Source organism: Zonotrichia albicollis, chromosome 4 (assembly GCF_047830755.1).
Source record: "Zonotrichia albicollis isolate bZonAlb1 chromosome 4, bZonAlb1.hap1, whole genome shotgun sequence".
In the NCBI taxonomy this organism is placed as follows: domain Eukaryota; kingdom Metazoa; phylum Chordata; class Aves; order Passeriformes; family Passerellidae; genus Zonotrichia; species Zonotrichia albicollis.
The window spans coordinates 24,234,907-24,261,646 of record NC_133822.1 but is presented as its reverse complement, the minus strand read 5'-3'; the positions used below and the strand labels follow the sequence as shown (position 1 = coordinate 24,261,646).

At 36.5% G+C, this 26,740-nt stretch overlaps 1 protein-coding gene across 3 annotated transcripts in view; it reads right to left on the bottom strand.

Annotated features, from left to right (window-relative positions):
• Window positions 1–433: 433 nt before the first annotated feature.
• KDM7A (lysine demethylase 7A) overlaps window positions 434–26,740 on the bottom strand; it is a 61,011-nt gene continuing 34,704 nt past the window's right edge. For 2 of the 3 annotated variants that reach the window (XM_074539127.1, XM_074539129.1), the window contains 15 exons: window positions 26,506–26,692; window positions 25,505–25,667; window positions 22,735–22,822; window positions 21,892–21,998; window positions 19,202–19,293; window positions 15,988–16,077; window positions 14,967–15,176; window positions 14,250–14,374; window positions 13,584–13,741; window positions 10,388–10,485; window positions 7,753–7,901; window positions 7,407–7,615; window positions 6,983–7,068; window positions 5,611–5,887; window positions 434–4,934 (listed from right to left, as the gene is read on the bottom strand). In XM_074539127.1, coding sequence (XP_074395228.1) covers window positions 4,840–4,934; window positions 5,611–5,887; window positions 6,983–7,068; window positions 7,407–7,615; window positions 7,753–7,901; window positions 10,388–10,485; window positions 13,584–13,741; window positions 14,250–14,374; window positions 14,967–15,176; window positions 15,988–16,077; window positions 19,202–19,293; window positions 21,892–21,998; window positions 22,735–22,822; window positions 25,505–25,667; window positions 26,506–26,692 — 2,134 coding nt within the window. In that variant the 3' untranslated portion in view covers window positions 434–4,839. The remainder of the gene's footprint in view (window positions 4,935–5,610; window positions 5,888–6,982; window positions 7,069–7,406; window positions 7,616–7,752; window positions 7,902–10,387; window positions 10,486–13,583; window positions 13,742–14,249; window positions 14,375–14,966; window positions 15,177–15,987; window positions 16,078–19,201; window positions 19,294–21,891; window positions 21,999–22,734; window positions 22,823–25,504; window positions 25,668–26,505; window positions 26,693–26,740) is intronic. The other variant, XM_074539128.1, reaches the window with a different exon arrangement.

Below are 26,740 nucleotides of genomic sequence, written 5' to 3'. Positions count from 1 at the left end.
CAAATTTAAACAAAGCCACTTGTCCTCCCCTAGAATAATCAATGTGAACTACTTATAGAAACTTACAAATTTAAAGTAAAATCAAAACAAAATAAATACTGTACATACACTTTCCCTGCCTGCAGGCAAAAGAGGATGGGAAATACTGTTATGAATTGAAAAAAATGCTCTTAAAGCTGCAGCATCCCATTTCCCAGCCAAATACTTAACACAGTAGTGCGTTTCTGTAAAAAGGAAGACACACATACACCGACCCCTACTGAGCAGACAAGCTAACATTTTCAGAAACATTAAGAAGGAAAGATAGAAATTAGACTATGAGAGTAGAAAAAGGAGGAAAAGACAAATGGGCCAGCAAAACATTACTACAAAACTAGTAAATATAGCCAAGAACTAGCCCCATTTTTTGTTTGGTTTTTTTTCAAATTCCATGTTTGTTTTTTTTTTTTTTTTAAAAAAAAGATTCACCAAAGCATTGGCAGCAATAGACATTTCCCAGCAGAAGTGACAATACATATCAATATAATCTCTTAAAGTGATCCCTTTCATTCCCTTCCCACAGCATGAAACTCTTATGGCTTAATTTATATTAAAAGTAGAAAAAGTCTTTTTTTTTTCCAAACAGAAATGCAGCCTATGAAGAATATGCATCTCCTTATCAGTGCTACTTTCATTTCCCATCCACTGCATGACTTATCATTCATACTCTCCCACAAAGAGGCTTACCAGGGTGGTTTTTTGTTGGGTTTATTTTTTGGAAAAATGGATGTTGCAGCTTTTCATCTTGTTTAACAATAAACAGTAAGGCCCTTGGTTCCATTTGTATTTCTTCTGTCAAAGAGCAGTGCTGGGCTCACTCAGCCCCAGAACTACAAACAGCTTTTAATGGTCTGGAAGTATTCTGTGAATGCCACTCTGGAAAGACACGAGGCTTGGGGGTCGTGGTGGGAGTGTGAAGGGACAGGTGGGCACGTGGAGCCTCAAGAGGGCACAAGCCACTGGGTCATTCTAGTTCTGCTTAGTCTCCACAGCTACCAAAAAGGGGGTAGGCAAGATTCCCACCAGCTCTGGCTTTGAAATCCTGCAAAAATTTTCAACACTTGCAACTTTATGGTCTCATGAGTGAAGGTAGCTTATGCCTTAAGCAAAGCCAAAGTGTCTAAAATGTGGTTGTGACACTGTGCTCTCTTACATCTCTACCAAAGGTAACACAAGCACTTCAACCACAAAAAATAAAATTAAAAAAAAATCAAAACCCCAAAGCCCCTCATGTGATCAGAAAACAACAGTTTAAACTCTCAACATCTAACCCTTCCAAAATTCTCTTTAAGAATGAATTCATGTAGAGTATTATAGGTTGCATAGGTAATCTACCTCAGAGGTCAACAAAGGCTACCCTGTAGCCAGGGTTTATTAGCAAGTATAATAGGAAAAGAAAAGGGAAAGTTGCTGGAAGAATCTTGGATATAGTTTCTAGGTGGTCTTTCCATTTTCATATTTGATTCTTTTTCTGCAATTGTAGGAACATGAGAACTTAAGAGTGAGAAAACCCCTACAATATTTCATTTCCTATTGTTCTGCCGACAAACAAAAATTTTTTAAAAATTGAGTTTTATGCCAAATGCAAGTTCTCTGACTTTTCAAAAAATATTACCCTTGAAAAAAGTTACCATAGCAGGTGTCATTTGCTGTTGTCCAGCCAGTGTTCCCTACTCCCTCCCTCTTCCACCCTAAGTGAGACAGCAAAGAAAAAAATTGGGCTTTTTCTCTCCACTACAATAACACAAGGGTCAGGCCATCTACAGAAAGACTGGTGCAGAAGTGATTTCAGCTAGAATACAATAAATATATCTCTACATACAAGTACACAAAACAAGTGAGGTCACCACATCCTCTTCATCAGCTACCAGGAGATTTCTTTTTTCTTGTTTGTTGTTTTTGCTTTTTTTTTTTTAAATACTGCTCAACATGGCAATTTCTTTTGAATTAACTTGTTCTAAGTTGGAACATCAGATTTAACTTCTGCTGGAAGCATGGATATTTGAAGAAAATGGGAATGAACCTCTGCCTGTTGACAGCCTGTGAAGAGACTATGACATAAATTCATGACAGTGGAGAGCCACTCAGAAAAAAAAAGAAAATTAGAGCAATAGAAAGGATAAAAACAAGAAGAAATAATATATATGGGTCCAGCCATATCTATATTTCAACTGTAAGATACAGATAAATAGCGTGGATGGTCAGAAAAGAGACTCTGTATAAACCAATCACATGTACAAGAAAGCATACTCTGTATTTGAAAATTCCTTACTCCAGATTCTATTCTGGCATACTTTTACTTTAGACAAAAAACTGTCTTTAAGGAGAGAAAATTCAATCTTTATTCTGCTCTGAATCTGATTGCTGCCCTAAACTGGAATTTTCCATCATTAGAAATTGCACAGCCAACAGGAAGGAAACAGTTTGGTTCAATATGCTAAAGCTGAAACAGTTTCCAAAGCCTGGCAGGCATTAAACCCATTTGCTCAAGTTTAAATGAAGAGAAAATTTATATGGGTATATAATTTTAACTAATATTGACAACATAGTTTATTTCTTTTACTTACTTTGGTGAGAACATATTAGAAGATAGTTAAAATATTCTCTTTTAACTATTTCCATCTAGAAAACATAGCACCTGAGAACAGCAAGTCCTTATAGTCATTTTCAGCACCTGTAGAATACTTCTTAGCTTATCTTCTGCTTTATAGAAATCCTTGACTACCTCCATTCCCAATATTCTAAAGGTTGATAACTTGTGTTAAATTAAAAAAAATAAAAGACTAAAAACTTGGTTTTGTGAAACATTAATTAGCAAACAAAAAAATAGTTTAAAAATTCACCTACACAAGTCACAGAAGAAGTTAAGTCATCATAATAGAAAAGCAAGGCTGCAAAAAACACTCCTACACTGTAATTTCCAAGCTCCAGACAAAGTAAAGCTATGAAAGCTACCTGACTTTTTTTGCAGTGGCACTCCATTTTGATGCTTCTCCATTTAGAAACAGGATAACATAGGGCTAACTGGTTCTGACCCTGCAGCAATAAAGAACACCTGACATCAGAACTATTTCCACAAATTCCTAAACTCATTCATAGTCTAGCCTAAACAAAAATAACTCTGCACAAATATTCCGGAAAATAAAACTGACTTTGTTTTTAAACCATAAAAGAAAATTATTCCAGTATAGGATATGGAGGAAGGAAAAATTGGTGTGGAAAATTAAAATCAATTTGATGACTTGGACAGCTATGCAGGAGTATTTTTACTCTTACCAATCAAGAAACAAAAACCATAAAACCCCAACCAACAATATTGTTGTCATTAGCATATTAACATTTACATTTTGGCTGGACCCTGCAAAATGCCCTTTTTCCAGAATCAAGTAAAAGTATTCCCCTTTCTGCCTTCATCCCCGACCCTCAAAAGTTAAATATTTAATTTTATATTACAGAAAAATACAAATTTTAAATCAAAATTATTTACAGTAATTCAGAATTGGCATTTGCTATCAGCTCTGCATGAAGCCTGACACAAATGGTCATTCTGATACCAGTAAGCTACTTAAATGCTTATATATATGGACCAGTTAAGACTTTCCATTTGCTGTCTTGCCCAGCTTTGAAAGCAGCACACATTCTCCTGCTTTCATGACTCCTCAGTAAAACGTGTTTTAACATACAATAACATTTTAATGCTTCTTCCATGCTACATTAAGTAAAATGCCAAATCTTTTAACTGCAATGTGTATCTTATGAGTTATTTAAGAGAAACTGTTATGAAGAAACATTTATCTTAACTGATGTCCTCGTTCCTCCAAAAGATGTATTAGGTCTTCCTCCTTTGTACTAACTCTTAAATAATTAGTACAAATACAATTTCAGGGAGTCTTTTTACACAAGAAAATCATCACAGGCAGATCATCAGAAGGAAAATATGAACTCAGATTTGGAGGAAAGAGGTGTATTTTAAAACAAGTTAGCTACTGGACCAACATAAGAAAATTCTTCTGTCTTTAGGAGTCTCTTCTAGTCCATTAAATAAATAAATCTGATATTAAAAAGGACAGGTCAAAAAATAATCAAGCTGGCAGAGAATATGCAACTTGCAAGTCAACAGAAGCCCAGCCAATAGCTTACAAAAAGCAGGAAAAAATAATAAGATTCCTTATGCCTTAATTTAAAAAATAATTAATAATGCATCTCATCCCTATTTAAGACTATAACCTGAATATCAAATTTAGGAGTCCAGACTAATCACAATTAATGTGGCTCTCCACTGCACCAAACACACATTATCAAAACAATTTAAAACTTTCACATTATTAAATCTAAATTAATAACCCCCCCACAGAAAAAGTCTTCCAAATAAATAGTTTCTTAAATGAATTTTAAAGTTGTGAAAAATCTATCAGAAATAAATTATTGATAAACCACCTTCATCATCTTCCCCTCATTAATTTAGGTCAGAAACTACCAGCAACAAATGATATTCAAGCCCTGATGAGAGACTATTTCTCACAGTCCGTGTCTCTCTGAAGATTTCCCCGTTCCCATATGGTTATTGCTGAGCAGGTGTGGCACAGTGAAAATGCAGCATTGGGTTGGGTTTTTTTGTGTGGGTTTTTTTGTTTTTCCTTTTTTTTTTTTTCTTTTTCTTTCTTTCTTTTGTTCATCAGGCAGTGTTTTCTATGGTACATGCAAGTCTGCTTCAAGCAGAGGAATAACAGCAGCTCCAGGCTCTGTTGCCCTCAATACTGGTCTGTAGGAAAGACAGAAGTAGTACAGGTAGCAGCTACATTAAACAAAGAAGCGTGCATGGCCGTTCCGGTTCAGCTTCAGGATCTTCCCAAGGCGCTGTTTAGCAGTTGCCATTCCTTTCTTTGGACGTTTGCCTGAAAAACCCAAGCAAGGACTTCAGTCAGGAATTTCAGGATGAATTTTAATTATTGTACTACAATGGTGAAAACCCAGCTTTCAAGTTGAAGCAAGCCAAATTTTCACTGGAGTCAGTTTTTAAAACAAGCAGGGAACCAGAGTAGTTGGAAAGAACACCCCCTGGAATGGTTTACCATAAATAAGAGTGTATTATGGCTATCTGCTCTGTGGGAAGCCTGACACAAATGGTCATTCTGATCCCAGTAAGCTACTTAAATGCTTATATATATGGACCAGTTAAGACTTTTAACATTTACAAATATTTACAAAAATATTTACAAATATTTCCAGTCTAGGAAGGCAGTGGGTGTAGTAGGGGAGAATTACAACTGAGCTTCCTGATTTTTGTTCAAGTTATTCTTGAGTAAACTGCAGAATATAAACTAAAAACCAAAAACCTACATAGTATGCTCATCAGACTATTTCTGAAGTTTCTAAACATTTCATTAAGCTAATCTGATTCAGACCAGTTAGACCTCTCTTAATTCCACCTCCCCGTTCTGTGCCAAAATCTGAGTGTCCACAGCACGCTCACTTTTTATTTTCCCTCAAGGTGTAACCCTTCCTTTACTCAGTTTCTGCATTCAGTCTGTTACTTCCCTCCCCCAGGCCTCTTTGGCAAGTCAGCATTACCTTTTGTTGCCTGGTTGCTGATGGGGGGTGGGTTTGATGCTGGCCTCTTTGTTGGGTGCAGGGGGACAGACAAGGACGTTTCCCCATAGGGCCTGTCAGGGCTAAGGCTGCCATCACTCAGCTGACACTCGGCTTGCATCAGGCTGGAGTCTCGTGTGTATTTGCCATGCTGAAAACTCAGGCTGTTGCTCTGGACTATGCTTCTGTTTTCCTGAACTTTAAGACTGGCTTCTGATGCACCATCCTTCTTGATATATTTTTGAGTTTTATTTGCATCCTAGTATGGAAATGAGAAGCAAAGATGTTCAAGTTAGTAGCTTCTGGCTAGAGGTTCACTCCAGTTTTTCCAATTATACTACTGCGTCTTTGAAACAGGTATTTCAGCAGTTCCACCAAATCTGGCCATTTTATGAGTTCATCATCTCTTTTAGAATAGATACCTCTTAAAGATAACATAGTTTTTTGCAAGCTTTTCCATATTCACCTAAGGGTAAAAGTACACATACTAATGTACTCAATTCCTCTACTTCTTGTTTTCAGTTTGCAGTGACCAAAACAAATACAATTGTTCTTGATTAAACCAGCCACTATAACAAGCCATACCATAATCACTGACTACTTTAATAGGTAATTTGTTTTCAATATTCAGCTGATGAAAGAATAAATGCTAAATTGGGAATTACAAACTGCAAAGGAGTATCATGCAGTCAAATATTCTTACAAAGCATACACCACAAAGCACACAGTTAAAAACAGTCCTATTTAATGGCTGTATTTTTGCAACTTTAGTTGTTCTAGTTAATTATTCTAATACTTCTAATACAGACAAGTTCAGAAATATTAAAAAAGTTCACAATGTAGAAAAGCTCAGATTGTCAGAGTGTAAGGCACACAACCTTTCATTCCTTGCTGGATTCCATTTGGACATCAGAAAACAAAAATATTTCTACCTGCTAGCTGTTGAAAGCTATCAGTTTAGCAGTACCAATCTCCTAAGCAAGTATTTTTACTATACATACTATCAACATGTTCCCCTTGTTCTAATGTTCTGGTAAGGAATAACAATGAATAAACAAAGTGCTTCCCCAGTTGGAATTAATACAAATTCACACATTTTTAATGCAGTAATTTTTATTTTTCAAGATATTGTCCTGAGCACCTTAATATTAGGCACTATGAGAGAAAAGAATTTGAAAGGAAAAAACCCAAAACAACAGTGAAAAAATCCATGACAAAAATAACCCAGTTACCAGAATCAGAAGTATCTGTGAGATACACAGTGTTTAGAGACCCACCATGCCTTCTGTACTTAGAATTTCACCATCTCTTCTCCTATAAAAATGTGTCCAATATGTTCTAAGCATTGCTTTACCTGAGGGGTAATCCTTGAAGCTTCATTCAGGTGTCTAGTCCATGCTGAAGTTCCCAAGTCTCCTTCCTCCTCCTTCACAGACCTACCTAAAGAGAAGTTTAATAAGTTTAAATTTTAATACTTTCACTCTGGCCACAACTTTCCCATTCTTGTAAGTATGCCACAAAACTTTCAGATGGAAATATTTAGAAGGGGTATTCTGATAACAAGCTAAGTTTGCTCCAGTTTTCAGAAGTAATACTTGCTTTTAATAGAAAAATACAACAATGCAAACCCACAGAATACACCTTTTTAAATGTCAGTCTGATTTATTTAAAAGCTTATGTAATGTAATACTTACAAATCTAAAACTGTACATTTAAGTGACTACTCTGAGCACTGTGCCAAAAGCAGGGAGCAGCAGTTCCTCAGTTCAGATACCTACCACATTCCATGGGTTTGTGGCTCTGAGATGGCTGTCTGTCTTTATGCCGACTCCTGGGGTAGCTTCTGTGTTCCTGAAGAGAGGTTCTTTTATTTGTGCAGTCTGTGCTTTGAGTATGACCTGGTAAACATGTAGTATAGTGCAATCCTGCCATAGAAAGCATGCCCTGAATAGCTTCTTCTTCTGTACTTGTCGAGGTAGGACATTCCCTAGGAAAACCAAGGGAGTAGGGAGCAGTTCAAACAGAAGCCTTTGAAGGACTGATTTTTACATTGCCATAAAGTAGAACCATAAATACATGCTAAAAGATCTAACAGTTCATAAAAAATGCCCACAATGTGCTTACTTTTTACTGGGAGTTTCATTTCTGGATGGCTTCTGGGTATTTTGACAAAGGTCTCTTGTGACCTTCGATTCCTCTTTGAAATTGGATGTTACTTCCTGCTTCTCTTCATCACCTGAGCTTTCTGACTCCTCTCTGGAGGAATCCTTCTGCTGAAACAAGAAGAAACAGTATGCTGAATGGTCACCAGACCTCCTAAGCAAAGACTGAATTGATGCCTTAGGTTTTAGCTTTTATATTTTTCAGATTCTGTACTGTTTTAGTGCGCAGTTCTGAGCTTCATATTAAGGGTCAGTAAGCTCTCTTCACAGAGTAGAAAGACAAAACAATTCCTTTCCTAGCTTGGCACCAAGGACAAATGATCCAAATTCCAAGTCCAAGAGCACAAACCATGTGGACTGAAGAGAGAAAAACAAGAAGAATGGCACTGCCTGAGCTAAAGCTATAACTGGACAATTAACTCCAACTCTGCAAATGGACCAGAACTTATCAAATGGTTGACTCGTGACTGGTCGACCATTTTGTGACCATCTTGGGTGCAGCCCTGGCTGGGCTCTTGTGCTGCCCAAGGTGGATCTAATGAGGCCTTTTAATAAACACCTACTTTATTCCTTTAGCTCTATCTAGCCTCTGTTCTAGGTCAGCCTTCACAAGGCATCACTACCTTAATTTATGCTAAGTGAAGAATTCAAAAGCTTCAAGGTCCAACTGTTTTTATACTTATAGTATCCACAATGCAGCTAATCTGAATATAGTGGCTGAGATACTACACATTCAAATTTTGTAATACTGATAAGTACATGTTCCACAATACAGAAGGCATCTCCAAAAATCCATTTTTTTTACAAAGCACCTCACATATTACACCATACACAAATCACTGCATTCTCTTTCATGAGAGCATTAATTATTCTTATCTTCAATACTCAAAGTACAGGGTAAAAACACAGAGGACAGAATTGATGCCTATTATATATAACATGACATATTCTGCCCCACAAAACTGCTTCTGGTTCCTGCTCTCACAAAATATAACTTTGAACAGCACCATCTCTGATGAATGACAGATGCTCCCAGGTAAATCCAGAGGACAGCAGGAACAGAGACACAACAGCTGCTGCCTCTCTTACAGAGGCACAGCCTCATTTCATGAATGAAAGAGCTTTTCAGCTCCTGCTGAGATTACAGCTTGTATGGGCAGGAGCTTCTCAAAGGTGGAGCAACCATATGTGACTCAATATGCCTTTACAGGAAGCAAGGGCTACAGTACATATGTTCCATCTTGGTAATTCAGACTAATCTATTTTCAACAAGTACAGAGAACATCACTATTTTTTTTCTCAAGCCAAGGAATATATGTGGCACTCAACAAAGGTTTTGAAAACAGAAGATCAGAACATTCCTAATTCTGGAAGACTGACACCATTATCCCCACCATCAAAACCAGAACTGGAATGAATGAAGTGCATTTTATCACCAAGAGATATTTCTATATAATAGTTTCATTCACACGAGCAGCTTCCTAAAATTAAACAGCAGGAGAATATGGAAAAAACTAAGACAGTAAGTACAGCATAAATATAAAACATTCACTCAGTTACAAAGTCACACAAAACTGGCTATATTCTCCTGCAAAGATGAAAGGTATCACTTCTGAACAATCACTGATTTTGTGTCTTAGAAAAGGAAACTTGAGCCAAAGCTGTTGGCAATGCAGTTTAGGAAACCAGAAGAAATCACACCATGAAGGTCCCTATCACTTACTCCAACATTTAGATTAGGTAATGATGAAAGACAGCAAGTATCAAAAAAAAAAAACCAAAAAAACATCTTGACCACCATGGAAAAACTAGGAATATGAAGACTTCTTGTAAAGTCATATAATAGGCTGACAGCTGAAAGAAAAACCAAGGCATTGGCCTTCCAGAAGCATGAAACAAAAATGTCAGGTAATCACTTCACCTTACTGCTAACCAATAAAAATTTAAATTACTAAGCTCAAATCAATTTGCAAACGAAAAAATAATTAAAGTATTTATAGACACATGCACACATCTCTAAATTCTAGAAGTTAAATTAAAAAATATGTTTGCAAATATCTACACATATGTGTGCATTCATACTTCATTTAATTCTGAAGAAATCACTACACTCTAGACCGTCAAATGGAGGACTGCTATCTATTTCCAACAGTCTAAAATCCCTTTAGCTTTATAAAACTGTTTATAAAACAATCTCTGTAAGATTGTTTCCTTTTAACCATGCTCTAAAAGGAAACTGTGTGGTAGATACTCATAATTTGAACGATGAAATTTAGACTTGTTATTAAAGAAATAAATAAAGCAACTAGAATCTGACTTTCCTAAGACTTTTCTTGTTCCAGAGCAGGGTTCATCCTCTGCCAACCCCACCTCAATGACAAAAAAGATGAAATTTGGCAAGATAGCACGTCTTATCTTTTTTCCCACCACTAGAATAAATGGAAGAATGAAGCAGCACATTGTTTGATATTAATCTGAAAAAGAACTACATACTTTGTTATTGCTGCTTTAACACAAACTTTGATAAGACAAATATGATGTGAGCAAAATTATATTAATTTTCTTCATTAATTTCTGAGATTTTTTTTAATCTGTACCTGTGTAGTGCAATCAGGCTCAGATTCTTCTGAATCAGAAATATCAGAGTACTCTGAGGATCCATTCCTGAGTTCTGATTTCACACTTTCAAAGAACACTGCAGAGAGAAGGATTAAAATGTAAAACACAACATTACCTATGTTAATATTTAACAGCTATTTTAGAAGCAAAACCCAAGAAACACATATTTTAACAGTCCCTAAACAAAGGCAAATGTATACAGTGATCTGGCTCCCAAGTTTGCTTAGGATGACAGCAAGTTTTCTACTGCTGACCAACAGACTCCTCAAGCAATTGAGCAGATGAAGACAGGAAAAAACAGTCTATATTTCTTCTTTCCCTAAGGGCACCCACTTCAGAGATGTCACTTGGGTAGTTTCTGGGGTTTTTTGTACAGGCTGGAGTCAGAGCAGTTTTCACCAGCATGTGCCCTTAAAAGACTGCATTTGTCCCAAGGAACCACAAGCAGGAAACACATTGCTAAGTGTTTGGATTCCCGGGCTCAAGGCCAGGAATGAGCTGTATGTATACCTGGGTCAAGGCTGCTGGCAAAAATTTTGATTAAGTACAAATTCATTAAAGATGACAACGTGCAGTTCAGGTAGCATAAGTTTTTTGGAGAAAAGCCAAAAAGGGTAAAAAAATAATAACTGTGTGTCAACAAAATAGGGTCTAAAGAAAGAAACATTACTTTAAAAGTATTTATAGTTTCATACAAAACAGTGCTGAAAGCAAAGCTGAGCAAATCAGAAACTAACTATAGAATGAAGACAAGTAAAATTGAAATGTTGTTTGTTTTCAGCATAGTTTTACATGAAATCACATAAAAACACAATTCTTCCTAACTATAATTATGCAAGCATAAAGGATGTACCTGTAACTATGTATACACTGCAATTATAGTTGAGGTTTGCTCCTGTTGAAGACTGTGGCAAAGATCACAAATAGGCATCAAATATATTTGAAGGGATATTATTGATTTCTAAACACTGCCCAGTGATAACTATTTTTAGAGTCAGAAGGAAGCTAACATGAGATTTGTCATCAGAAAGTGAGTAAATTGAACAGCTGGGACCAAAAGCTAGAGAAGATTAACTAAACTTAAGAGAGTATTAGAAAGAACCATGAGGAATATCCAAGCACATTAAATGAGCAACACCACTCTATAGGAAATTAAGCTTTATAAAGTAATGCTCAACATATAACGATAAATTAATGCTTTTAATTACTGCAGCTCAAAGCAACCCAAGGGATTTCTGACTATAATTCATGCCTCTGGCTCATTTCAAAAAGGCAAATAAGATTCTAGGATAAGGAAGAGTATGAACAATACAGAAAACATAATTTTAGAGATCAAAAGAACTTTCCTTTAGACTACTATCTTTTCCAAGAAACTATATTGCTCTGTATGCCTCCAGAGACAAGGAGGAATATTCCCCAAATTGGGTAAATGAGAGTAGTCACTATCTGTGAGATCAGGCTAAGACACTGTGAAGTAAGAAAGATCTCAAACCACTCTCCCTTCATTCACACCAAGTATCTTGCTCAATTAAGGACAGCCCTTGATCTCTGTCCCTGTGCTAACACTGGGTCACCACTTAAAACCAGGATCTTGGCATGACACACAAAGCTAGACAGAGCCTGATCTGTTTAAAGGCATCTGTCTGTGGACATTCCTCTTGGCCTCAATCCCAGTAAGAACAACCAAAGCTGGCAGCTGTTCTGGGAACAGGTAGTTCCTCTGCCAGAATTCTCTGCAGACAATGCCTTTCCCCTCTCTCTCTCGAGTCTCAGTTAAGGTAAAATAATCACACATAATACACACTCAGGGAAGTCTGAAGACACTCAATATTCAATTAAAAATATCAGGATTAGTCCTAAGCGCTCAATTTTTGGAAGAACAATTCCAACATTCACTTATAGTTCTAAGTACATTTAATGCATTTGGATACTCGCTGCCATATTCATTCTGTATCAAATAAGAGCAATAATTTTGAAGGAAAGTCACCATTTCTCTGTATGATTCAATCTTTGATTCAAGTGCAAAATTAAGTTTAATTTACTTAGTTTAATTTTGGAAGTTGAAAACCACTACAGTAAACCTTCACTCAACAAGCTGTTTGCCCTGTTTCAAGAATACCCAAGAGAGACTTCTCTCATGTGCAAGTTTTTTAATACTGTCCTCTGTGACATATGGAAGCACAGTCAACAGGGATTATAGTTTGCCTTGACAGCAGAATCACATGGTATGGTCTGTTGTGCAGGAAACTCAGACCTGGAAGTCTCCAGAGGAGTCTAACCATCTTTTAAGTGTTGACCTCAGTTTTGTATTAGACACCTCCTGAGCCCTTTTAAGCTCTACTGTGAATGGATGTGACTTATAATAAAGCAGGGAGCTGAACAGCTATGTCAAGGACTAATTCTATCTGCACACAGGTAAGAGCTATTAAAAACATGCATTGGCAACAGGCATTTAGTATTGATACTTTACTAATACACTGTGTGATCATCACTGCTGAACACTTGGCAGGAGGCTACCAAAAACCACTAAAGATTAGTTCCCAGTGAAGGGTGGTTTAAAGCACTGGAAAGTGGAATGAAAGTGTTTTACAGATAACCTAGGTTCTTTCCTAACCTTGCAGATTACAAAGGTCAAATGCATAAGATTTTACTAATGTTAAATTATGTCTTTTCACTTGTATGGAATAAAGCAATTCATTAGTAAAACATAAAATTGTATGATCAACTATGAAATTGCCAGGTTTAAAATTGGCTATGTATTATGATATTTCATTCTCCAGAGTGAAATGATGATGAGTTTTTCACAGTGAGGTATATTTTGGTTTTAAAAACAAAATCCAATCAGCATTCTTACATTATGAAGCAGACCTAGAGTAACAAATACTCATCCAGAACACCAATTAAATCTCCACTGTGAAAAATGCTCTCCATAGCATTCATGACAGCACTAACAGAAAAAGGTGAGTTTTACTCTTCATCTCTATCCTGTTAGCTTCTTCAGTAGACAAATATTTAAGAAATCTTTTGTGTAACTTCTAATACTACTGCTCTGATTTATTTCTTTATCATCTATATACTCAATCAGACTGAAATATTACAAAAGGTAGTTAGACCCTCATTGAGACCATGAGACCATCAAAGTGTTCAACTGATAGGACATGGAGACAATCTTACTGTTCAGTGGTTTCTGGGCATCTGCATTCCCTTCTCCTTCAAATCCTGAGGGCTGCTCTTCTACCTTCACAGCTGTCTTTTTTGACCTTGTCCTGTCATCTTCATCTTCACTGTCTGCTGTGTAAAGACTTCGATCTGTAAATGGACGCCTCTCATCTCTTCTCACAAGAAAAAAAAAAAAAAAGAAATCAGTTTTTACTCTTAAAAACCTGAAGCAACCATTTTCCTTCCACTATTTACAACACACTTTCAAGACATAACAGTAAGATTCTCTTATGCTCATCTCTTCATTCTGAATTGTAGGTATTCCCACTTGCTTCCTATACAACTGTCATTTCAATAAAGATATGAAGTTTAACATCAGAGTACTTTTAATGAGAAGCACTCTTATAAATAGATACAAAACAACTCTTTCTACTTTGAAGCATTCCCTTCAGTACTGAGCAAGTGAATGAAATGCTGTAACAAAGGAATATGCAAAGAATCCCTTCCTCTTCACTTCCTAACTGTGGCTCCACTAGGGGACAGCAGACACAGACACTCCTGTTTTCCTAACCAGACTCTTACTGGTAAGAACTTAAGAGCTCTAAAAATAGAAATATTAACAATATGCATACTCCAGACCATAATAACCAGGAAAGAGTGTTCACAAGCAATCCTTTATACCTAATTATTCTTCCATTTGACAGCAGAAGGCGAAGATCATTGTCTTTTGTTCTCCATTCAGGTACTGTAGAAGAGGGCTGAAAGGGCTTGTTAAACCTCCCATTCAGTTTTGAGCTTGTGATATCCTAAAGAAGTAAAAGTAATTTTGCTTATTATTTCTTCCTATGAACTCAACTGGTTTTTTCTTCACTCCATAAAAGATTAAATGCACTACTAGGATGGTTACCACCTGGAAAACCAACTGAGAAAATTTCAGACAAAACATGTTTGGATTTAAAGAACTTCAGGAGATGACTGCACCTTCTCCTTCCTTGAATCATTTATACTCTCCTGAAGCACCTGAAACAAATACAACTTGCCTAGAATACTCCTTTTATGTTTCCTTTGGAGAAATACCAATACACTAGGGCAAGCCAGAAGCTGGGCTTGGAACTGCTACAGCAACTCCTGGGTTGGGTGCGTGCTCCCTGATATTAATATCTCAGAACTGATTTAAAGCACAGCAAAATATCAATAATGGAAAGTAACTTGCCCTAAGCAAAACTTTCTTAGCTCAAAGCAATTTAAATTTGACAAACTCTGAAACAATATATCCATATCTCATATGACAAAGAGTTCTAGTCTGTATTCTTATGCATCTTAAAACCATTTTCTTCTCAACAGAGATTAGAAAACTACTCTGGTTTTGTTTTTCCTTGCACACAACTCAATACTTGCCTCTTCCCACGGTGACATCTCCAGCCTTTTCAGCACCTCCCTAGTGTGAAGTTCCAGGATGTCCAGATTGGAAGGAGTTTTGGTAGCATGGTCTCGCAGCTTCCTCACCCTTCGCCTGGAGTGGTGAGGGGAAGCTGTTTCATGTGAAGATCGTGAACTTGGAGACACACCAAGAATTCCCTGAGTTTTAACTAATTTGCTGTTTTCCTCCTGTAATTAAAAGCACTTTTCAGAATAGTCTCAGAGGAATAAATCCACATATTTAAGTACTGCTTCTTATTCATCTAATTAAATGCAAATTATGTAAGGAAAATTGTTAGACATTTTAGATCAGTAACTACATGTTGCATTTGGATTTGATGTACAAAGTTTAGTTCTACTGCACCTTTTTTCATTTAAGGCTTTTATGCTACTCCGCAAGAGTAGTGCCACCAAAGCACATGGTTTTATTCAGGAAGGCAGCACAGGGTAGAAATGTATTGTACACAACAGATCACACCCCCTCAGATTCATTCTCTTCACATGGAAATGTGAAAATTTTTCAAGAATCAAAAACCACTGAAGAATAAAGGAGCAAAACACTGATATGGGAAAGCAACAAAAAAAAAAAAAAAAGCCACCCTCCCCCACTGACTATAACATACAGCCACAAAACAGAGGAGTAAGCAAAAGAGATAACAACTGGACCAGAACTAACTAACACAATAATAATAATTTTAAGTAGTTATAGGTAACTACACTTTAGAAATGCTAAATTACAAATAATTTCACCATTAAAACCTAAAAATCAACAAAAATACATAATTATAAAAATAATAAATTATCATACTGTCCATTTTCTTTAGCTGAAATACCCATAGCTGAGTATTCCAAAGAGTTTTCCTCTTGATATTCTATTATTAAATAAATGGTAAATAAATTTAAAGGTGCACATGGTCACCCAGAAGTATAGCTTTGATGGAGTTGCCTGATTCAAAGATTTATTTTCTGAAGACTTATGTAGGGCTGCCTCTGTTCTTACCTCTACAGAACGAATCACTTTAGAGAGCTCTTTGATGAGATGCCCAGGCCTAATGTTGTCTGGAATTTCAAAGGCATGTTCTGTTACAAGCTGTGTGCAAATAGAGAAGAAAAAGATACTTAGTTTTGGGGTTTTTTTCCCAGATAAAAGCAGAAATAATATGAAATAAACAAAACTACAAGGGAAAAAATAAAAGTAAAATAAAAACCAGATTAATTTCTGTAATAATGATCACAAACTGCCAGGACTGATACACACATGCAGTAGCTTCCAGTCCAAGCTTTAGTAGCCAGCAGATATTCCTCAGTGTCTCCAACATTCCAAAGAAGAGGTAACAGAAAGCCATACTGACAATCACTTTATTTTTTTTATCCTCAGTACAGTCATCTCCTTTTTTTCCCTTTACCATGGTCAGAATACAGCAATACTTTGACATTCAGAGTCATGACTTTAAAAACACCTTAAGACTAAGGGAATGTCACCCTGACAAAAATTTAATCTCAAGAATAACCATGAGTAACCAAGATGCAGATTTTTAGACATCTTCCTGACATCCAATTCTTAAAATTTACCTTCTTAGTTTATTTAAAATCTAGCAGGTTGGAAAATGCAACTCAGAAAAAAAATGCCTATTCCTTATAAAAATATAGGAAGTTGTAAGAGTTTATGTTCCCTTTAATCCTCTGAAACCGTATCAGAGACAGATTTCATATATACACACACACAACAAGAGTTCCAATACTCCGTAGTTAGATCCAGCAAAAAATATTTTGTATGTAGTTTAAATGTCCATTTAGAACACTTTTAGCTAGAATTAAACAGATAAAATATCCCTTAACACACAGGCTAGAATGACTGCCTTGAATTCCTGTTATCAACTACTTAAATGGAAAAACATCCCAAACACTTTCAGCTACCCACATTTCAAAAATGAGATTCAGCACCAAAATGACTGCTAGAAGCAATTCAATACTGTATGTGCATTTCATTGAAGCTGGCTTCCTCTCAGTCATCAAAACAAATGCTTTCTCCCCCTCCCAAAAAAAACCAACACCAACATATAATCATGATATGATTATTCATTTCAGTGCCCCTAATTCTACAGGGAAGATGAGATCAGCTGCTATTATTTACCATTGTTCATTCTTTGAAGGTATCACACCTCTACACATTCACCCTGGAGAAAATAGTAGCTCTGTCACTAAACTGTATAATTTTTCCATCAAGTTGTTGGTCATTTTAGGGCCATTCAATCCTTCCTACTTCACTGTCTCAAAAGAAGATGAGTTTGAAATTCTCTAGAAAATGGCACAAACCAATTCTCTAAGATAATTAATCTATGTTGAAAAGACATGCTCCATGACACAACTGTGAAAGCTCATGAGAGGGGTTCTCACTTGAGGAGCATGTGTTTGCCATTTTTCAGGAACTGTCTGAAATCCTCAGCAGGAGCAGCTCAAACTGCAATGCACAAAGCTCCTCCTGTCCTCACCTGCCCACAGCTCCAATCCTATCGCACACATGGTCTGCTGCACAGCAGGACTGGCTCAAGGAGGAAGCAGCAGCCACAGAAAATGGGTGTAGGGTGTGCAACATGATAGCTGGTGGCCAGCAGACATCACTGTGGCTGAATCACTGATGCTCTGAACTTCCCTCACAATGGCTGTGTGTTCATCCAGTGGTTTAGGAATACTCAAAGGTCTCATTAATAAGCATTCAAATGCAGCAAGTGCAATTGATTTTTCTTCCACAGAGAATGAGAGAATGTACCACATTCCACATGAATCAAAATACTCAATGACCTACTAGACAGTACACAAATGCTACAATACTACACTACAGCAATCTAGAAAAAAGGAATGCTAATCCAATTTCAAATCAATATAAGGATTTATATAGGCTGTGCTTATTATCCATTCCACAGATGCAAAGAAGGCTTGGATTCACACATGGTTCAAGAGCTTAGGCCCTGTAAACACTGAGATATTGCTTGCTAACAAGCCTTCATCCAGAACAGCAGAGACCAGGAGACACTGGAGAACCAACTCAGAGGGCCAGCAGAGTTTCATCTGGGATCAGTAATGCTGCACAGGCTGGACCCCAGCACATTCCACACATGAAAACCACCTCTACATTTGCACCTCATGTCCAGTTCCACAGAGCTCATACTTTTGGATGCAGTATTATGCAGCTATCATATATAATATCACACATACATATTGCATGGTAAGTTCTCTTACAAGTAGAATTTGTGGGCAGAAAGAACAGAGATCTCAAAGAGCCAGTTCAAGTCTGGCTTGCAACAAGGCAGTATCACAATCAGCAACAAAGCAGAATTAATACCCTGAGTCAGAACCAAACTGCCTGTCAGTGAACAGCGCTTCTCAGGAGCACTGCTTCCAAGAGGGTTTATTAGCACAGGCACATGAAAAAAACTCATGGAGTTAGGCCAGACCCAGCTCTGTGCCAAAACAAGCTTTCCTGGAGAAAAGAGCACCAGCAAAGCCAGCACTGATGGCATACTTATGATTTTACAACAGTCAATCAATGTTGAGCAAGGAGAGTTTTTCAATTGAAGTTAATATTCCTCAATATGAATTTAAACTGACTCTTCAGCAGGTGTAGCTGAAATGGGCTTTCCACACCACTGACATGAATGGAAAATGGAAAATACCATGGTATTCCATCCCTCCACTGCCTCAGATGATGATTAATTGAATGTATTAACATATTTCTTAGAAAATTCCCCACCTTATCACCTATTCCTCTGGCACTCTTACCCTATCCTGAGGTAAAGCAAGATTCTACCTCAATCAGCTATAATACTGGAGCTTATTAAATGGCCTAATAGACTTGGAATAATCATGGAATCATGATTATTAGAATGTAAGTCTTGATGAGTCTTGATGCCAAAATCCAATATAAACTTTACCCTAGCCATGGAAACATCAGTTTTTATTTTTTATGAAGTTTATAGGTCATAGCATTGTTCAGTGACTAATCATGGAATAAAAAATTGTCACTAATCATGGAATAAAAAATTGTCATTATAATTCTTCCCCAAATCAGCAGTATATACTTTCAATAGACTTTTTCAGTACTCATTAACAAGCAGATAAAAATAATCCTAAACTTTAAAAGGGCATAGATCTTCACTTAGTTTTAAATCAAAACAGAGCTCACCAAAATAGCAAACAAAATCACTTATACGTACTTCTTTTTTCATCCATAATTTTAAAGCAGTAAGTAAAGCCTTCACTCCTTGCACTAAATAGCTTGGAGGCTGGAAACCATCTTCCCTCAGTTCTAAAAAGGACACAGAAACCAATTTAGAAACAGATCAAGAGAGAAAATAGAAAGATACCTACCCTTCAGCCAATAAAGTTGCCATTGTGCAACAGCACAGTAAAGGAAAAATTTTTCAAGCAAATGAAACATGGCATGCTGCATTTATGTGCATACTGTAACAAGATTGACCATAAAAAAACCAAACTCAACCCCAGAGTGATTCTACATAAAACTTCCTTTTTTAAAACTTTTTCTTGTATTAATTAGGGTTAGTTTACAACATACTAAAGGTCATTTAGGAAAAAAGAATCCAGATCTAAAATACCGAACAAAAAAAATAACATTTGAAGAAAGAAATCACTTTTATTTCATTGAGAAATATTTTAGTCAAAGGGGACCAGCAGGATGTGGGATGTATCTCTAAATATGAATTTGCATTGCTTATCTCCATACATATGCAAATGGCTCACACTAGCAGACTTCCACTTCCCAAACATTTTTTGTCACCCTTCCAATTATCACAGTTCTCCCTCACATGGTTTACATCATTTTTACTCCCAAAATCAAAGGGACAGGGGGTGGAAACCACCCTGCTTCAGAATCTTCTCTTCTTAGGGAAGTTGTGTTCCCAACTGATTGCAATTCTATTTCATTCTCTCTTTGCTTCATAGGGGTAAAAAAAAGAAGGGAAAAAATAAATCCTCTATAAACAGTCAAAAGTAGATTAAAACCTCTCCTCATGTTCCTGATAAATATTTCCACTTGTCAATAGCAAATGGATCAACACTAGAACCACTTGGCTCATTTTATCCCCTTAAAAGAACACAGTAATAAAACATCATTCTTATGGATTTTGTATTAGGAAGCTGGCAGGAAAAGGAAGGTTCTGTGAGTAAACAGCTGCCCTTCTCTCCAAGGCCTCCTACTTATTAAAGGGTATGAGAGGTACTGGCAGCAGCAATCTTCCTGCCCATTAGCTCACTTAGTTGGCAAAATTTTAAGAATACAATGGAGTACCACAGGCTGAATCTTGTAGATGCAATAGAAACAATTGCATGAGTTAAAAGTAATTCAAATTAATGAGTACAGCATACATGAACTACAGCACACATTGCCTATTTTGAAACCCCAAGAATTAAGAAAATTATTTAGGTGAATGCAATAATACTTATCCTGAAACACTTTCTGGCAATAAAAAGTCAAATTCAAAATGTTTATGACCCTGTTACCATTCTATAAAATGAAGCAGAAAGACATGCTGTGCTGAGTTTGCTCACTGACCTGAATTTCATAAAAAGTACTGCTAACAGCTGGACATCACCATTACCCCACAAAACTGAACTGGCATCATTCTTTATTCATAAAATTATGAATTCTGACTAGCAAACACCTAATTCATATGAGCCTTGATGTCAAAATCCAACATAAACTTCACCCTAGCCACGGAAACATCAGTTTTTATTTTTTGTGATGCCTATAGGTCAAAATGTTGTTCAGTGACAAAACATCTGCTAAACCAAAGATTAAACGTAATAGGAGAATAAGCGTCACAGCTCTTCCCTAAGACACAAGGGGCTCATAGCCTATGGACTCAAGGAGTCATGGGATAAAAAAAAGGAGAGGGAAGAGTGGGGTGAACAGGCACAGCTTATAGTTAGCTAGATCTTACAGAAACATATGTGCTTTTCCAGCAGGAACACAGTTCCTATGGCTTCTGACGAGTTTGTAAACATTAAATATGCATGAATGAGAGAAACCAAAGCAAGCTTTCAAGATAAAAATACTCTTTTTGGAAGAAGAAGTTTTCTGTAAGTTTGTACTGTTTGGTAAAATTTCTGAGCTGCTCTGGGGTCACTGCAAGACTTCAAATACTCATTCAGGAATTAAGGGCTGTTCAATGTTTTAATTTGCTGAAAGGAGAAGAGAATTTTCAATAACTCGTACTGTTTTCACATTAGAAACAGTTACATGGAATTCTGATGATTACAAAACAGAAATTGAATTCAGCAGCCTCTTCTGAAGGTTGACATCTGCCCTTCGAAATACACTGTATTATTAAGATTAAACAGAGCAGGCAGAGGGCAAGATACTTGAGCAAAAAAGGTGAAGTCAGATAGGCACTCTCTCAAATATACATGGGTACAATTACAGCAATTAAGGAATGGGTGAAGAAGTTTGGAGAAGAACAGCAGCTGTTAAGAACTGGAGGCTGTTGAGACACCTCTTGGATAAACACTGATATAGTGATTTAACACAGCCCATAGGAACTGGTACACATCTTTCCTACAAAAGCCCTCACAGACATTTTTCCTTCCACAACCAGGAGCAGAGGACAGCAGGCTGTGACTGGAAAGGCCAAAAATAATTGTACAAGTGCAAGAAAACTTCTATGCTTGGTTGTGAAGCCACCAAGAAGAAATTCCCAGATATTAGTTGGGGGGATCATTTCACAGAACTATTTGCTTAAAGTAAAGGCTATCAAAGGATATTCAAAGATCTTAAATTGTATGAAAGAAGCCTGGGAGAAAAACTGAGGCCATGGTCCATTATCACTTAAGAGAAAAAGAATTATAAAAGCAGGTGTATGTGCATCTGTTAAAATAAAACATGCATTACCTTTCAATGTTTCCAGTAAGTTTTTGGCCACAAACCAACAGATGGCTTCAAAGAAAGGAAATTTGAAAAGATCCGGGGTTTTTAGCCTCTTCTCCATTTCATAACACCTGAATAAATGCAATTATTACAAAACATGAATGCTTTAATTATCAAATTCATTATTCAACGATGTAATCATTCAAATTGACACAATGTCCAAAATAAAATGAAATAAAATAACCATGGCCATGATAAATAAAAGAAGTCAAGTACCACATAGTTAAACCCCAACAAGACCACAGACAAGATTGAACTCTGGTCTCATTCAGGCTCTGACCTTATCAAGTTTGACTGCGGCACTTCTAAGAATAAAGTTGGACTTCATAAAACTAGGATACAAACCCAATGTGTGATCTTTTAACAGATGGAATTTTATCGGGATTCCACTGTAATAAATAAAAACAATATGTTTAGAAGACAGCTCTACATCTTGGACAAAAACTAAATACAGCTGCCCTTAGAGCAATGCTGACTTGAGGATGCTCATTTCAACTCGGTGTCGCACACCTGGGCTTGCTTAGTTTTGTTTTACTCACTTATACTAATCTCCAAAGTAGATTTTTTTCTTTTTTTTTTCCTCCTTTTAGTCACTTAAATTCTTGCACAGCCATCATTTTGCTTTTGAAACAAACTTTGCAGAAGTAAAACAAGAGAACGTGCTTGATACATTCTAACTGAAAATGCCACTATAGTCTGTTAGAGAGCCTGCACCAATTTGATCCTGGTTAAGTGCATGAAGAAAAATCTCTATGAAAAGAATATCCTACTTACTGGGGAACAAGTACAGGAAGAGCTGAGACTAACCTGAGCTGCATGCCAATGTTGAGGTTGTGCAAAAAGTTTCCTCCAAAAGCCATACAATCCTGAGATGTGAGCACAGCGTGAATCCAGCCTGAAATGACAGATTGTGAAACTTAATTCATACTTATGAATTGTTCTAGGACTGTTCTTAAATACACATATAAGTAAAAATGCTGTTCCTGAAAGAAAAAAAAGCAAACAGATTTGTATTCTGTGCCAGGAACAAGTAATTTTAACAACATGTAAAGTATAATTTTTCAGAAATCTAATGGAACTGTAGTTTTCTGAAATAATTAAGCTTAAAACACTTATCACTGGGAGGGGGCAGTAAGGATGCAAAGCCAACTTGTCAAGTAAAAATTCCAAAAGTTTTCCCTCCAATCCACAAATATAAACAACTCAGGAATGGAAAAATATACTGAACAAAAGATCAAGTCCTAAAAATAAAATTATATGTCTTTCAGTATTTACATGTTGCTTACAGTAACTGGGTTGTTTGAACAACATAAAATCATTTAGCAATACCGAAGTTTCTCAAATAGGAATTCAGAAGTGGTCCCATAAATTATTCTAAATACAGCCATTCTAAGTCAAGTGAAATTATGATCAGTTTAAAACCCAGTCTAGACACGCTATAAACTTTGTCACATAACTGAAATATTGTCCTTAAGAAATCCACTATTCAACACAGTAAAGCATGGCCAACATTACATTACTGATCCCGCTAATTACTAGGGGATAATTTCAACTAAGCACACAAAAGAACACATTACATGAGCTGCCTGATTAAAAATAGTTATCTGTGAAAGCTTTAGTGTAAGTAAACTGTGGAGCTTTACTGCAAGTAAACTACAAGGAGACTTTCTCTGTCAAGATCTGATTTTGCATTCCTGCAGATGCTCTTTGACACAAGGTGAACTGGCCAGACATTTGCACACTACTTCATGCTTTCACCAAGTGTAGGCAAGATGGACAAACACAGGAAGTTTCCCAATTTGAGGAAAGATCAGACCAAATCACAAACAACTACATATTACAAACTAGCATTAAATCTATGCCCTAATTCAGCTAATGATGAGCAGTTTCATGGCATACCTGCTTCAACCTAAGATATTACTTTTTTTTCATTCCTGCTTGCTATTTTTATGCTACACTTTTGATCCAGGTATACATAACAAGGAATGAAAATTTAGCGTAGACCACACAGAATATCTTGAATAATATTTAAATAACTTTAAAGAGCCTCTCAGTAGATGTTATTCACCTAGATGTAAAATTAATTTTAGATCAGAAGACCACTCTGAACATATTTCCAAGATTATAAAATAATTATGACATCTACTAGCATCAGTGCAAGCAGAAACAGCAAGTGATTTTCACCAGAGATCAGGTGTTTTGTCAAAGTCTTTCCTCGGTCCTACAGATAATTTCCCTTTTTTTTTTTAACACCTGTCTTGAAACCTAGTTTCATTTACAGGTTCTTCTGCTGCACTCCATCATACGTATATGAATATGTGTGTATACACATACATGCACATGTGTATTTGGAAGTACCCTTTTATTTGTACACACATTGAAATACACGTACACATGAGAAATTATCATCTGATGATACTTTTCTTCATGGCCATATTACAGTGACAGCTCAGATTCAGCTGATTACTTAGAAAGCTATTTTCTGTCAGTCACAATGAAGTTTGTCATTCTGTAATTCTGCTTTGTCTGCTCATAGATCTTTGCAACTCACATATATGGACAATTAATGCTATTTCTTACTGGAAATACTTGGTTTTAGAAGCTCTGGCTGTTCAGGAATATCAAAAACACACAGACGCATCATCAAGTAGTACTTATTCTGCACAAGCTGTGAACTAGAACAGTGAACACTGAACCTCCCAGGTACAGAACTGAGCTATGCGAAAAATCAAGTAGTCTAGAAAGTACAGGATGGAATAATGTAATGATTATAATCTTCAAAGCTTCTTCCAGAACTAGAATTGAAAACCATTTTCTTGCTCTGTGTATTTAAAGCTTTCTTTCCGCTCAAAAAAGAGAAGACAGCACTCAGTACAAATTTTCAAGAAGAAAATACTAAAAAGCATTTATACGGACAGGTTGGATAAGCAAAAATACCAAAACCTGGCAGTCACTTTATTGGCAAAATATTGTTTGATTTATTAAAGACTTGTAAGCTTATGGCATTTGGGAGTTTGTGTAGGGTGAGGTGTTTTGTTTGAAGCATTTGTCTGTTTTTTATTCTTTTATTAAAGAATTGTTTTGACATTTCTCACAACAAAAGCAAACCAAAAAAACCACCCAACTTTTATTCTTCATACTCTAGCCTACAGCATAAGAAGTTTATGCAATGTTTCTGTAATAATTAGGCTTAGTAGGCCTTGCAATACTGAAACCTGTAAAAATAAATCTGTATTATAAAATTAGGATAAGAATTCAGTCTGAATAATTAACAAATAGTGAACAATCTGTGCTTTATTAACTGGAACTACTTCCCTGATAATCAAAATCAACTTTAATTTGTTGTCATCTAATTGAGTAACAAATACCATTTCACTCCCTGATAATTGTTATGACTGTCAGGCAATCTTAAAAGTTAATTACTTGCTTTGAAAATCTGAAGTTCTAATTGTTTTATTATTCTCTTTTATCCATAATTTTAGAAGATGCCAAATGTCGATAATGCAATTATTTTACAATATTCATAATTCCTGGTGATTACTCTTGGTATTAGGACTTAGCAAGTTTAAAGTCTTACCTGTTGGGACAAATAAAGTGTGTCCTTGCTTCACAACACACTTGTAACACTTGTCAACCTTGTCCCCAAAATATACTTCACTCTGGGTGACAGATGAACTCCAGGACTCATAGAGAGCCAAATTTTCATCAGTGGGCTTGATCAAATAGAATATCTTCTCACCCTATTAAACAAATACAGCAAACAAATAAATTCATGTTTTCCTAGAGGTACACTACAACCTCTGAGTCACTCCTAATGAAGTAACAGATTGATCTAAATGTAAAGTATTCCATCTTCCCACTATTGCATGTTCAGGCAGTGTCTCACAAATGCAATCCACCAAGAGCTTAGATACAGTGTATTAAACAGGTGGTGTCTTGAGATTTAAAGGACACAAAATTTTCATGGGGATTCAAAAATATCCAGTTTTTATAAACAATTCATGGATATGCACACACCTACCAAAGGAGAAAATGAATGGATGAAACCACTTTGCCTCTTTGGTGATGTACACATGGTCAGATTTGTGAGAATAAAAAATTGAGTATGCCAATGATTTTCATTCAATTATTTTTTTCCTGCTAAAACCTCACTGTATCACCCACAAGTCTACTGAAATGATCAGTCAGCCAATTACAGTCTACAAGTCATGCTAAAATAAAAGCATAAAAATGCAAAACCAGAGATCAGTAATTCACTTTCAACCTCCTCCCTTGGCACTTCAAGCCCAGGATTTCATGCAGGTGATAATGCCACAACAGAAGGCTGCACACTGAGTAACTTTTGTTTCACAGAGCCAAAGGCATTCAGGCAGTGGCGGGGCCCTGGAACAGCTCCCCAGCAAAGTGGGCACAGCACCAAGCCTGACAGAGCTCAGGAAGTGTTTGGACAATGCTCTCAGGCACACAGGGTGACTCTTGGGCTGTCCTAAGCAGGGCCAGGAGCTGGACTTGATGATCCTCATGGGTCCTTCCAACTCAGCATATTCTGTGATTCTGTAAATCAAGCAGCATTCATACCCAGAGAACGTGGTACCAAACTGATGTTCCTCCAAAATCAATATGAAAATCTGTATAGCTGTCCTGGACACCCATTAAGCAATACTTCTGAACAAAAGGCTTAGGGAAGACAGAATCATCTGGCCAATAATTTTCCACCCACGAAAGCTTTCTGGCAATGTCTGGGACTTCCACTAATTCAGACATCCTTTTAAAACACAAACAAACAAAAAAGAACTGTTAATATGAGCAGGAG